At 41.4% G+C, this 12,127-nt stretch overlaps 1 protein-coding gene across 3 annotated transcripts in view; it reads right to left on the bottom strand.

Annotated features, from left to right (window-relative positions):
- Window positions 1-12,127, bottom strand: part of MBOAT1 (membrane bound O-acyltransferase domain containing 1) — an 80,708-nt gene that overhangs the window by 41,681 nt on the left and 26,900 nt on the right. Inside the window, exons 2-5 of one of the 3 annotated variants that reach the window (XM_038390353.2) lie at window positions 8,017-8,162; window positions 7,206-7,283; window positions 2,516-2,611; window positions 598-609 (exon numbers count right to left, since the gene is read on the bottom strand). In XM_038390353.2, coding sequence (XP_038246281.1) covers window positions 598-609; window positions 2,516-2,611; window positions 7,206-7,283; window positions 8,017-8,162 — 332 coding nt within the window. The remainder of the gene's footprint in view (window positions 1-597; window positions 610-2,515; window positions 2,612-7,205; window positions 7,284-8,016; window positions 8,163-12,127) is intronic. The other 2 variants (XM_038390354.2, XM_038390355.2) reach the window with 2 other exon arrangements.

The raw sequence follows: 12,127 nt of genomic DNA, 5'->3' as shown, positions 1-12,127 counted from the left end.
ACATGGAAAACACCACCTTTCAGGGTGAAAAGGTGGGTCAGTCTCCAAGCCAATTGCCTCTCATATGAGACTATTAATAAGGGTGATAATTGGTGCCAATTTTATGATGATTTTTGTGCTGTGAATTTTTCCACTAGGAATAGTGCAGAGGCTCCTAGCATTTCACATAAGGCACCTGTGTTACCCACAGGCCTTCAATGAATATTCTTCAAATGGTAGTGTTTTTTGCTTTAACAAACTGGTTGAACTCAAATCCATAACCAAAAAAAATGAGAAGCACCCTGGCCCCAGTCCAGCAAAGGATTTAAGCTTGTGCATAATTTAATGTACATGAGTAGTCACACTGACTTCAATCATACTGTTCACGTGCACAAAGTTAGGCACACGTTTGAGTGGTTTGCTGGATTGGGTCCCATGCCCATTATCAGCCTCCTGAGCTATCATATTCCTTTGATTTTTTCTTTTTAAACTAATCCATTTCTGGTAAAAACTACAATACTACTGCACTGACAATCTACGTATGCTATAAAAGAAAATGCTGTATTATTAGTAGTACCATTCTTACAAAATATTAAAAAACACCAAAAATCAACTCACCAGCATAATCCTCTTAGCGTAAAGAAGAAGGAAAAAAATATGTAATTGGGGTAAGAAAGAGTTAAAAAACCTAAATAATCCTAAGAACAGTTTATAAATGCCAAAGCAAAGCATTCAGAAAAGGACTTATAATAAAACATGCATGTTTCACTCTTTCAAAAATGGGATAAACAGCTTTGCTGGTAGCTGGCCCTTTAAAGCTGGAACAAACAACCAGCTACGGCTATTCTGGAAGCTCTCTCCCTTTCAGAGGGAGAGGGGCAGATGGAGGGTGACCAGATGTCCTCATAAAATCGGGACTGTCCCGATATTAAGCAGTTTGTCCCGTGTCCTGACTGAAGTACGGTCAGGACGCCATTTGTCCCGATATTTTGTTTCGGGCATGTCTTTTTTTTTTTCCCCCTTAGGTGGCAGTGATAGGCAGGGGGTGCGGCTTTTTAATTGTTACACTCACCTGGCACATCCGGGTTTTCGGCGGCAAGTCCTTCAGTCGCCGACAGACTTCAGCGGCGGGTACTTCTTTCTTCGGCTGCAAGATTTATTTCCTGCCGCTGAACGTGCCAGGTGAGTATAACAATTGAAAAGGTGCTCCCCCTGCAGCAGTCCCGATATGTTGTATTTAGCATCTGGTCACCCTAGGCAGAAGGCTCCTCTCATATTGTTTTCCCAGCTTGGCAAGAAAGGGCTTTGGGATAATCCAAGGACCAACTCCTCTAGAGTAGAATCAGAATGAGGAAAGAGAAGGCTTGGGGCCACCGGGACTGGTCTGTTGCACTATCAAGAAAGGAATAAAGAGAGCAACAGTCTATCCCACCCAACCAGACAAACTTAAGGAAGAAGCAGCTTGGACCAACTTGGCTTGCTGCTTCCTTGGACACTGAGGGATTGGCAGATAGGAAGATAACCTGAGACCCACTATACCACCAAAGAGTAACTTTGGAACTTACTCCCCAACCCCACTCAAGGTGGAGAAGCAGATAAGCAGACCCTCCCCACCTCTGGCAAGGTGCTGTTGTGCAAGAGCACACACAGGTACACCTCACTGGCTAATGGAAATACTGAGTCACTCTAACATCATGCATTATTTACTTTGAACAAGTACTTCTTGAAAGATTAAGTAAACAAGATTGCAAAACAACCCTTTGTGGCATTCTTTTAATTGTATTAAATTACAGTCCTAAAATAATTTAATTATAATAATTATTAGCCAATATATATATGGTAGGCTTTGTGTTAATATAAGTATTGGGAAGTTATGTTAACTGAATGTATTATACTCTCCCTACAATTCTGTCCTCCCATGTCAGGTATCCCATAAGACCATGCATTAGTTGAAGTAAGCTTTGGCTTAAAGGAGATAGGAAAACAGTCTGGGTCGGGACATATGAGTATTTTACCATATTAACAGGTAGGGAGTTATTCTCACAAGCCAATACTGAAATGTCCCAAAGGAAAAGGACAACACATATGAATATTCTACCCTGGCATAAACCTAAGAGGTTCCTTCACGCCCCTTGATACCTCGAGCGTATGCGTTCAGAACAATGAGATAAGGGGTACATCATACTGAAAAAACAAGGTAGAGGGCAGATTGGTTAAATCTAGTTTCAGATGATGTGCACAGTACCTTTTACTTTTCAACGGGTAGGGGATAAAAAGATGGCTTTAGAAGTGTAAATTTGGGAAGCACACCTTCTGTGTAAAGTGAATGTAACAATGCTACATGAGGTGGCTTTCCAGAACCTGGTATTGTATTGAAAGTTTTTTCCTGTTCTATATTATTATTGGCTTATATCAATAAACCTGAGTGATATTAGTTAATTTGCCTCTTGAATATATTTCATAATGAACCAAAGTGTGATCAAGCAATTGACTATACAATTTATCAACAGACATAGTATATGAGCTGGATACTCACCCAGAGAAATCTGTAGTGAGAATACCATAATTAAATATGTAAATTCGGCTAATGTGACACAATGTGAGGTATCCCATGGCTACCACAAAGGAGTACCTAAACATAACATACAAACAAACAGAACAGTTACCCACCGAAGCAGAGTCAAGACTTTACATTCAGTTCATACAGGCAAAACAAAAAACGAGGGTAAATTAATACGTCGGGATGATAATCAAAATTGAGACACTCAAAATTACTAGTCACTTTGGAAAATTATGTCCTAGAATTCAAGTGTTTGAAGTCAGATAACATTTAACATACTGCTGAGAGTATCCATTCTATATATATACACACACACACACACACACACACACCCCAGAAATACTTCAGACTCTCATATTGCAAGTTTGTAGAAAACAGGGAGAGAATATAATTATGCTTTAAGAGTACACTGTAGCTGTACATTGTTTTCAGTAACATTTGGAGGACAATTTATTTTGGCTTTACATGCTCAAATAGGCTGTTATGCAAAGTTTTTCACACAGGAAGTATTCTTTAACTAGGGTTTGAAAAGTCCACTTTCTGGTTTGTGTCCTGAGTGAGTGTAAAATTAGGTTAGGCAGAATGGCTAGTGGCACCCCGTATTCTGACATTCTAATGGTTTAAGGCAGTGATACTCAGACCTCAATGGTTCAGGAGCCAAATTGGCAATCAGCAGCACCCAAAAGAGTCACAGTAGTGTGAATTCATTGTTTCATTAAATATGAATAGTACTATAGTAAAACAGTATGAGAGGGGAAATATTTCACACTACTGTGGCTCTTTTGGGTACTGCTGATTGCTAATTTGGCTTCTGAACCACAGAGGTCTGCCATATATATAATTCTCACAGCAAATAAGTTAATAACTTAGTACAAGTTCATAACTTAATTGGTTAATAACATAGTAAAAGCATCTTGATTGGTTAATAATTAAATCACACTGTGTTTTGGTGTCATGTGCTGCAAAGATATGCAGGAGACACATTAAAGAAATCATGGGCCACATGGGAATGTGGCTCCTGGGCCGCAGTCTGAGTATCACTGGTTTAAGGAATGCAGTGTGGCAGATCCTGGGTACAGCACAAGGAGGGGTGATCCTCAAATCCTATTACTTCCTCTGCCTCTCCTCATTATCCCCATCCATAACAGAACAAGAAAGAGGCTGCCGGCAGAGGTAGGTTGCCAATGAGAGCCTGGAGACAGAGAAGAGCAGGAAGGAGACCAACAGAACCAAGATTAGCAGAGCAGAAGGAAGCAGCAGAGCAGAAGGGAGCAGCAGAGCACCAGGAGGCTGAAACATCAAACTGAGAAGAGAACAGCAGGTGATCCTAAGAGCCGATCTAGAACTAAGATCTTCAGGGTCCAACACCACAACAGCAAAACCAGCCAACTGGAGACCAGGACCACAGAGCCCAAGGGGGCAGGCAGGAAACTAATGATAGGGAAATCAAGGCCTTCACACCCAAACAGCAGTGGCACAAACTGACCAGCAGAAGACCAGGCAGGCAGATTGGCAAGTGTGAGGCTGTAGCCACCAGGCCCAAGTCAGGACAAACCAGAATGGGGAACAGAACAGAACAGATGATAGATATGGCAAAAGAACTGGCCAGCCGGGGGGGGAGGGGGGAAGCAGGCCTTTGTCCGTTTAAGGGAGGTGTGTTTAGGCTCACCAGTGACTAATTACTTACCACCCAGGTGATGGGTTTCAGGTGAGCGATCAGGTGACAGCCTGCAGGCTCACCTGGTTCTCAGATAAAAGGTCAGCAAGTAGCATCATTAGGCAGAGCGTCCTGCAGGCAGCAGGACGGCTCCTGTAGGAGACCCAGTGTTAGGATGAAAGTCCTGGAAGGCAATTTTCCACACCAGCTAGTTGTAAAACCTGGCTGGAGACACCTGTTGTATGAGCATGGCAAAAAACCTTATGTGGAAGAGGCTTTAGGAGGAGCCAGGCAGCAGGACCTTATTTATCTGTTTTAAGTATTTTAAAAAATAAACCTATCCCTGGGTTTGACCCACTACAGCCCTCCTGGCTCAAACCAGTAGAAGAAGACAGAACACCAACTGTGTCGGGGGTAGGCAGCCTATGCAGAGACTGGACTAATGGGGAATAGGAAGGGTGCAGATTAGATTCATTCATGTATTCATACTTTCGTTATTTCCCTTAGTCTCCTTTTTACCTCACTCCATGAGAAATCTCTCGCCTGAGGAAAATATACTATTTTATAACCCTATTATTAATATTCTTGTACATTGCTGAAGGAATGGGGCATGGCTTGGGGACCCAATGTATTAAAACTGTATGAATAGGCTCAGTCTTTAAACCAGCCGCTGTTGGCTACATTTTTCAAGTCTGTTTTAATCCATAACATTTATCACTTAAGTTACTTTTCATGTTGCCTCAATTAATTTGAACATGCTATGTTTGAGCTACAAAACTATTGCTAAGAGTGGGGAATGGCTCTTTTCCAACTTCCCCAGCCCTGCTAAGATTTTCAGCATGTTCCATCACAATTTCAAACCAATGCAGTTCAAAGTATGACTCACTACTGCACTCCAATAGCCAACAACATTATATAAACTGCCTTCATTTGTGCTGCAACATATTCTATTTTTTCCATCATGAATAATTGGCTAAACAGTAAGAGTGAGAGAAAAATCCTTTAACTTGAATATATGCCAATTTCTTCTCATTCTCCTATGCAGGCATGAATAAATATTGGATTTCTAGCTGTAGATTTGGTTTCTACAACTTGGTCCACTGATCCAGAACAATAGATTGCTCCCTTCTTTCCCCAAGACACAGGCACCAGTACTGATCAAAAAAGAAACAAAGCATATTTTAGCACCTTTTCTCTCTGGTCTCTTTTCACACAGGCAGTGTAGTGCTAGTTATCAACTACATCAGGATTTCTGGGTTCTAGTTCTGGCTCTGCCTTCTGACTGTTCTAGGTGGCCACCTTGGGAAACTCATTTAGGATCAAATTGTCAAAAGTGGCTTCTCATTATACCACTCTCTCATACCCTCTTCATGAAAATCTTGCTTCAGTGCTGCCAGTGCTCTCTGCTGCCTACCCCTGCCTGTCTGGAACAATCTTGGATCCTAAACTGGATGCCTTCTCCTTTACATGTTTTCTGATTCTGCCCAGTATTAGTTGTTACATGCGGGATACTTCATAGAAGAGCCACCACGTACAGTTGCAAATCATTTACCTCTAGCAACAATTAGTACTTTGCACATCACTTATTGAATTTTACTGCCTGCCACAGTAAGGTATTTATAAAAAAATCCTACATTTAAAAATGTACTAGACTGGACACTAGACTCACTGGAGAGAGATCATCTGAAGAACTGACCAGCCAGATGGGGAGATGGCTGATGCACACATAACTATCGTAAACCCTCAGAGAGCCCCTACCAAATGATAAGCAAGCATAGGGATTCCGTCTTCAGGTACAACTGCAGTGACCACGGGCATATGTCTAAACCAATGAAGGCGAGTTCAAAAACTTGCACAAAGAGAGTAGACAAGAGGATATATATTACAAACCAACACTAGACCTAATGGGAGCATTAATCCAATAGTCTAAGCAATGCCCAAGTCAACCCAAAACAAAAAAGTGGAATAACTCTCAGGCTGCCAGCTGGCATGTTCCTCTGCATTACTTACATAAACCAGTTTTTCAGGTAACATTACTACCTCCATATCTTCAACTAAGAGCTCAAAATAACAGCAAGTGAAAAGCAATTCCACATGCAGAGAAAGAACCGCTCAGCGTGCTGAACACTAACGAAGAACTATCACTTGAAGATCTCTGAGACAATACCTTATCTGTGATTATGTTTTGCAAAATATTGCAAATAGAACTACTCTACTGCCCTGTAAATCTCTTCTACTGATGCTTCCTATCTTCGTACAAGAATCAGCTATGGTTTCAACAGAGTCTGCCAATTCTGATCGAGGTACCATCTGCCCAATAAGGTTTAGTGAGACACTAAACATACACCTGGCTAAGGTAGTTTCAGAAACTTTAGGTACCTTTCTTTTTGACCCTAGCATAAGGAATAAATAAAATCCGACAGTCTATAACTTTTACTTTTGGGCTGGTGATGGTTTAATGCTCTCTTGTCATCAAGGCAATGGCATTTCCTGTATTTGCAGTTATGGAAAGCTCTGTGTCCAGTACCAAAATACTGACTTGTTTCACAAAACACTGATTTTGAACTGCCTGTGATCTTATTCTGACTGCCTAACTCAGGGGTAAATGGGAAATGCAAAAAAGCCAAACAGCAAGAGGGAAAAATGAAAAGCAGGGGTTTTTAAAACTCATCCTCCAGGACACTATACTGAAGAGAGTGTGCCTTGACATAATCTCCAACAACAACTTAAAGACAAGTGGTCTCCATGTAAATTGCTGAAGCTGCAGGAGGTGAAACTGGGCAAAGTACAAAACGCCTTCCCTCTCTTTGGTAGGCAGATGTGATACACTAACTAAAAATCCACAAAATTTAGAAAATACAGTGGATACTGTAGTTAAATCCATAAAACTGCTGCAACTGAGTGGAAGTGGTGAGAACAGAGAGATAAGGTACAAAAATGAACTTCTGTGTTGCTGCCAGCCTCTGGATGGAACAGGGTAATTGAATTCTTGTCCCCATGTAACTTTACCTGTGGATGTTGGGAATACTCGCAATATTCATGATGCCATAGCTCATCATCACCAGTACAAAAATATGGATTGAGTACCTTGAAAACAAAAAGATAAACATTTAGATAGATAGTCTCAGAGTAAGACTGCAGGGGCTGACGGGAAAAAAAATCCCTTTTCTGCCATGTAAGCTAACTAAATTTGAAATATAGCCAGTAAACTTGGAACTACCCCACAATGCATTTTTTACAGAGTGACTAAAACAGTGCTTCGAATAAGAATCTGTCAACCAGTTTGGGTCTAAAATGTTCTTTTTTTAAAATAATCAAATTGAATACTCAACAATGGATGCGTCTCCTCTAATGAAGATATATGTTTATGTCTTCTTAGGCGATGGTGTCTCTTTGATGCCTGCAGTAAACTTGCCATAGATAAATACAACATACATCTACAAGAGAGACAAGGTGGGGGAGGGAATATCTTTTATTGGACCAACATCTGTTGGTGAGAGAGACAAGCTTTTGAGCTACATAGAGCTCTTCTTCAGCTTGTCTCTCTCACCAACAGAACTTGGACCAATAGAAGATATTACCTCACCCACCTTGTCTCTCTAATGTCGTGGGACCGACAGGGCTACAACAACACTGCAAATACACATTTGCAAGTCATTACAGTTTGTTCTGGGGCTTTGGGGAGGTGTGGTGGTGGTTATTTTGCAGGACTGCAACACACAAGTTGTCTCGGGACTGAACACAAATGATCTAGGAAAACTGACATGAAATAAAACATAATTGCTAGCATAATTTGTTTATCTGAAAGTTAAATACTCACCATCCAAAACAGAAAACAGCAAAGTATATTCCAAAGAGAGTGGCACATACATGACGAACAACAGAACTGACATTGCTGGGGCTCAAATAAATGCGAAACCAAAAAGCAGCCAACAAGGCAAACAGCTGACAGGCTACAAAATTGACCTAAAACAAAAACAAACAAAAAAAGAAATTTGGAATGTTACTTGGCCATAGGCTTCATTGCTGGAGATCATAACAGCTTCCTTTTGTGACTCTGAAAAAAGCTATATAGAATTTCTCACCTATGACAAGAAACCAGGGTAGATCCAGAAGAAAAAAGAATAAAGGGGTTGACCTTGTTTCATGGGCAAAGCTCCCAGTAAAGTCCCTTTGAAATGGGAGCTTTGCTTGACTAAGGCCAAAAGGATCAAACCCTATGGGCCAGAGAGTGTGTCATTTAACAGTCCCATCCAGGAGTAACAGCAGCCCCTGCATGGCTGTTTTTTATCCTTCCACACAGATGGGCAGGGGTGGAAGTGGGTAGAATCTTGCTTCTTCCCACCACTCACCATAATGCACCAACCTCCTTGAGGCCTCTCCTCCCGGTCCATGCCCAAGCGGAAGAGGCTGGAAACAATAAAGCCCATAATATGGAGTTCTGCTAATTAAAACAGAAATTAGCCATGGTAATGGGAACTGCCAACCTCAAGAGTGAGACTTGTGAGTGCAGGAGACAGAGCCCTCAAGTGGAATTCACTCTCAGAATAGCCACAAGCCTCCATGCATTCAAAGCAAAACACAAAACTTGCTTCTTCCACTGCCCTTCCCCTCAATTCCCCCCAAAAACCCCACAGAGTTAAAACAAATAAAGCTCTTTTGTTCTTTCTAATAAATGTGTAAGGTGCTCAGATACCTCAATGATGGACAGGATATGGAAACCCAGACAGATAAAATTAGATTTACTTTATTTTGCTGCACTCCTTTTCTTGAACATTCACCTCCTCAGGCTCTTTGGCAACGTACTAAGCTGTGAATCTAGACCAAGTTAGCATATCACATTGGGAAATCCTTTGAACTAAGGCTGCCTAAGCGCTGCTGGGTCTGACTTATTTTCCACATGAAAGTCACATATTAAATAAACAGTTCAGGGATGTTGTCTCTTACGGTATGTCTACACTGCAAAGTAAGCCCTGAGTTAGTAGAACTCAAGTTAGTAGACCCTGGGTTTGTTAACATAGGGCTTGAGCATCTACACTCATTTGTAACTTCAGGTTAGGAATTGTTGAACCCTGAGACCCAACCTGGGGCTCCAATATCTACACCTCATTATGCATGACCAACTCCAACCACCCATATCCCAGCCTTCCTAGCATCTACCAAAATGTGGCCACTCTAGCCCTTTCTTTGTGGTACAGTGTGGGGAAATTTGACTGTCCAGAGAACAAAGAAAGTTGGCCTGTGTGGTTGTGAAATACTTTTGACAAACTCCCAGACTCTGAGTCCAATAGGGCTGCATCTACGTTGCAAATTACTGGCTTGACTCAGGCTCAGACCCTCCATCCCCAGGGGGTGCTAGGATCCTGTTCCAAGCCCTGGGCTAGCACTATTTGTGTGTATACAGAAGGGGGGTTAGGCTTGAGCCTCAGTTTGACCCCTGGGCTTACACTGCAGTACAGACATACTTTTAAGGTCTTTGGCATGGCAGAGCACTTTCATATTCAGCATGATCCTGCTGCAGTGAATGCCTTCTGTAAATATTTGTTGGTTCAATTATTAAACAAAACTATTTATTTCAGTATTGATAAAATGGATATTGCTGCAGGTCTAAAATTCAAAACATGTAGGATTTCAGACTCAAGTTCTTTGGAGCAGAGCCAGTCTCTTCTTGTGTCTTGTGCAACCTAGTAATACAGTCAACACTTAAACAATAAAAGGCATCATATGAGTTCGACTCAGGAGTAAATAGAGGAGCCTTCTCCCACCATGACAATACTTTAAGCCTGTCTGAATAAGGGAATTACTCCTCCCATCTGTATCAAGCATTAAAAGCAGATGTAAAGAGCATCTCAGAGAAAGTCATTTGCAGTGCACAACAAGATGACTTTATTGGTCCTATAAAACCCAGGAACTATTGTACAAATTCTTGAGCTCAGGCTTCTGTCACATTATGTATTAACAGACTGTTCAAATTTAGAGCACCAACCTCACATAGTCAGGCTTAGCACAGTGCGGGGGGCCCAATGAGATCTGGAAGCAGAGGAGGACATCTGTTCCACAAGTCTGCAAAGAGCCAGTATAGCCACTCCATGGCCACTGCTACAGCCCAAAGGCTCAAGTTGTGCCCCATGTATGTGGGTATACCTACTTGCCAATGTACTTGCCCTCAAAGCCTGCCCCAACCCCTCTCGTTTGGGGCTGTACATAGGTAAGCTTTGATGGAGCTAACCTGCATGGCAGGCTGGAATGCTAAGCCACTATGCAGGCTCCTCAAAGCCCACCCCACCTACCCACAATGGACAGAGAGGGAGAGAACATGGACTTTGACCTGTGTATCTGTTTAAAAGTCAAAACAACACCACCCCGTTTTGTGGGAGCAGTAGTCATGGAAAACTCACCAGCAAAGGGAAACAACAAAAAACACAGTATTTACATTTACCCACTCACTATTTCATTGACCATTTGATCCAAGATCTTGGCTGTGGATCTTTAGACCTTCAGAGTCACAATTCCCTCCCTGTGCTGCTTTTGGGGCAGTACAGCTACATGTTGCTTCTTACACTGGGATAAAAGCAAACTCTAGCCCTAACTTTCATTCTACTTTCAATGCTTAAAGGCAATTTCTTTATAAGAAGCTCCAGTGCCATAGATCTAATTTACATGGAGAGTGATAATCTTGGAATTGTAATTTTCACTTAACCCTCTTGCCCTGAATTAAACTAACAGTAGCCTCCAGCACCATGATTACAACATGCCATTAATGCAGGAAATCTAATTTAGAAAGCTAACAATTTAGAAGTAATTTACGGTATCTGAAAAGGAAGGTTAGAGTGAGGGAATCAAAGAAGAACAAATTGAAATAGCTGCGCCCTTGAAAGTCATTTTGAAAGTAAGTGACTAAGCACTACTCTAAAGGGAATGAGAAAGCAGTATAAATTGGCATGGTTTTCAAGATCAAACACTTGTTTTCTAACTGTTTCACAGAAGCAGAAGGATGTGGTTTACAATGCTAAGAAACTGCCTCTTCACTGACTTAGGGCACACTCACCCCTACCCTGGTCATCTCCTCCTCCTTCTCACCGGCTATGACCCAAACGCTAATGCGCATTCAACATCCTTTCCTCCACATCTTTATCCAACTTATAAAGACACTCCAGAAAGAATATGCTGTATTTTTGTTTCATTTTGTTTAGTGCTAATGGGCATAATCATCTAAATCTGTTCCTTATAGGTTTTCTATCAATCAAGAAACCAGTGTGCATAAATTACGCTTGAACCATTTTCTTCTTCTGCATCTTGGGCAATATGTAATGTGATGCCTTAAATATATCCATGGTTTTTCACCCCCTAACTATTCCATGATAAGACATAACACTAAACATTGTTTGTTTGCAATTTTATTAGAGAAAACACCCATGTAATCTATAGATATATAATTTATTTATATTTAATGCAGTAAAACCTCAGAATCACAAACACCTCTGGAATGGAGGTTGTTTGTAACTCTGAAATGTTTGCAACTCTGAACAAAACGTTATGCTTGTTCTTTCAAAAGTTTACAACTGAACAGTGACTTACTACACCTTTGAAACTTTACTATGCAGAGGAAAAATGCTGCTTTACCCCTCCCCTCCCTTTTTAGTAGTTTACTTTTAACACGGTACTGTACTATATTTGTTTCTCCCCTACCCCACAGCTGCCTGATTGCGTATTTCCAGTTCCAAATGAGGTGTGTAGCTTACTGGTCAGTTCATAACTCTGGTGTTTGAAACTCTGATGTTCTACTGTACCTACACGGGTATGTACAACATGGTGTGGTATAAAGGTTTCATTCACATTGCAGGATCAGGGCCTTAGTTACCATAAGACTGATTTTCAGAGGTCCTGAATGCTCACAGCTCCCACTGATTGCCAGCGGGAGTTGCAAGTGC

This window comes from Dermochelys coriacea, chromosome 2 (assembly GCF_009764565.3).
Source record: "Dermochelys coriacea isolate rDerCor1 chromosome 2, rDerCor1.pri.v4, whole genome shotgun sequence".
NCBI lineage: Eukaryota > Metazoa > Chordata > Testudines > Dermochelyidae > Dermochelys > Dermochelys coriacea.
This window is presented reverse-complemented; position numbering and strand designations above follow the sequence as displayed.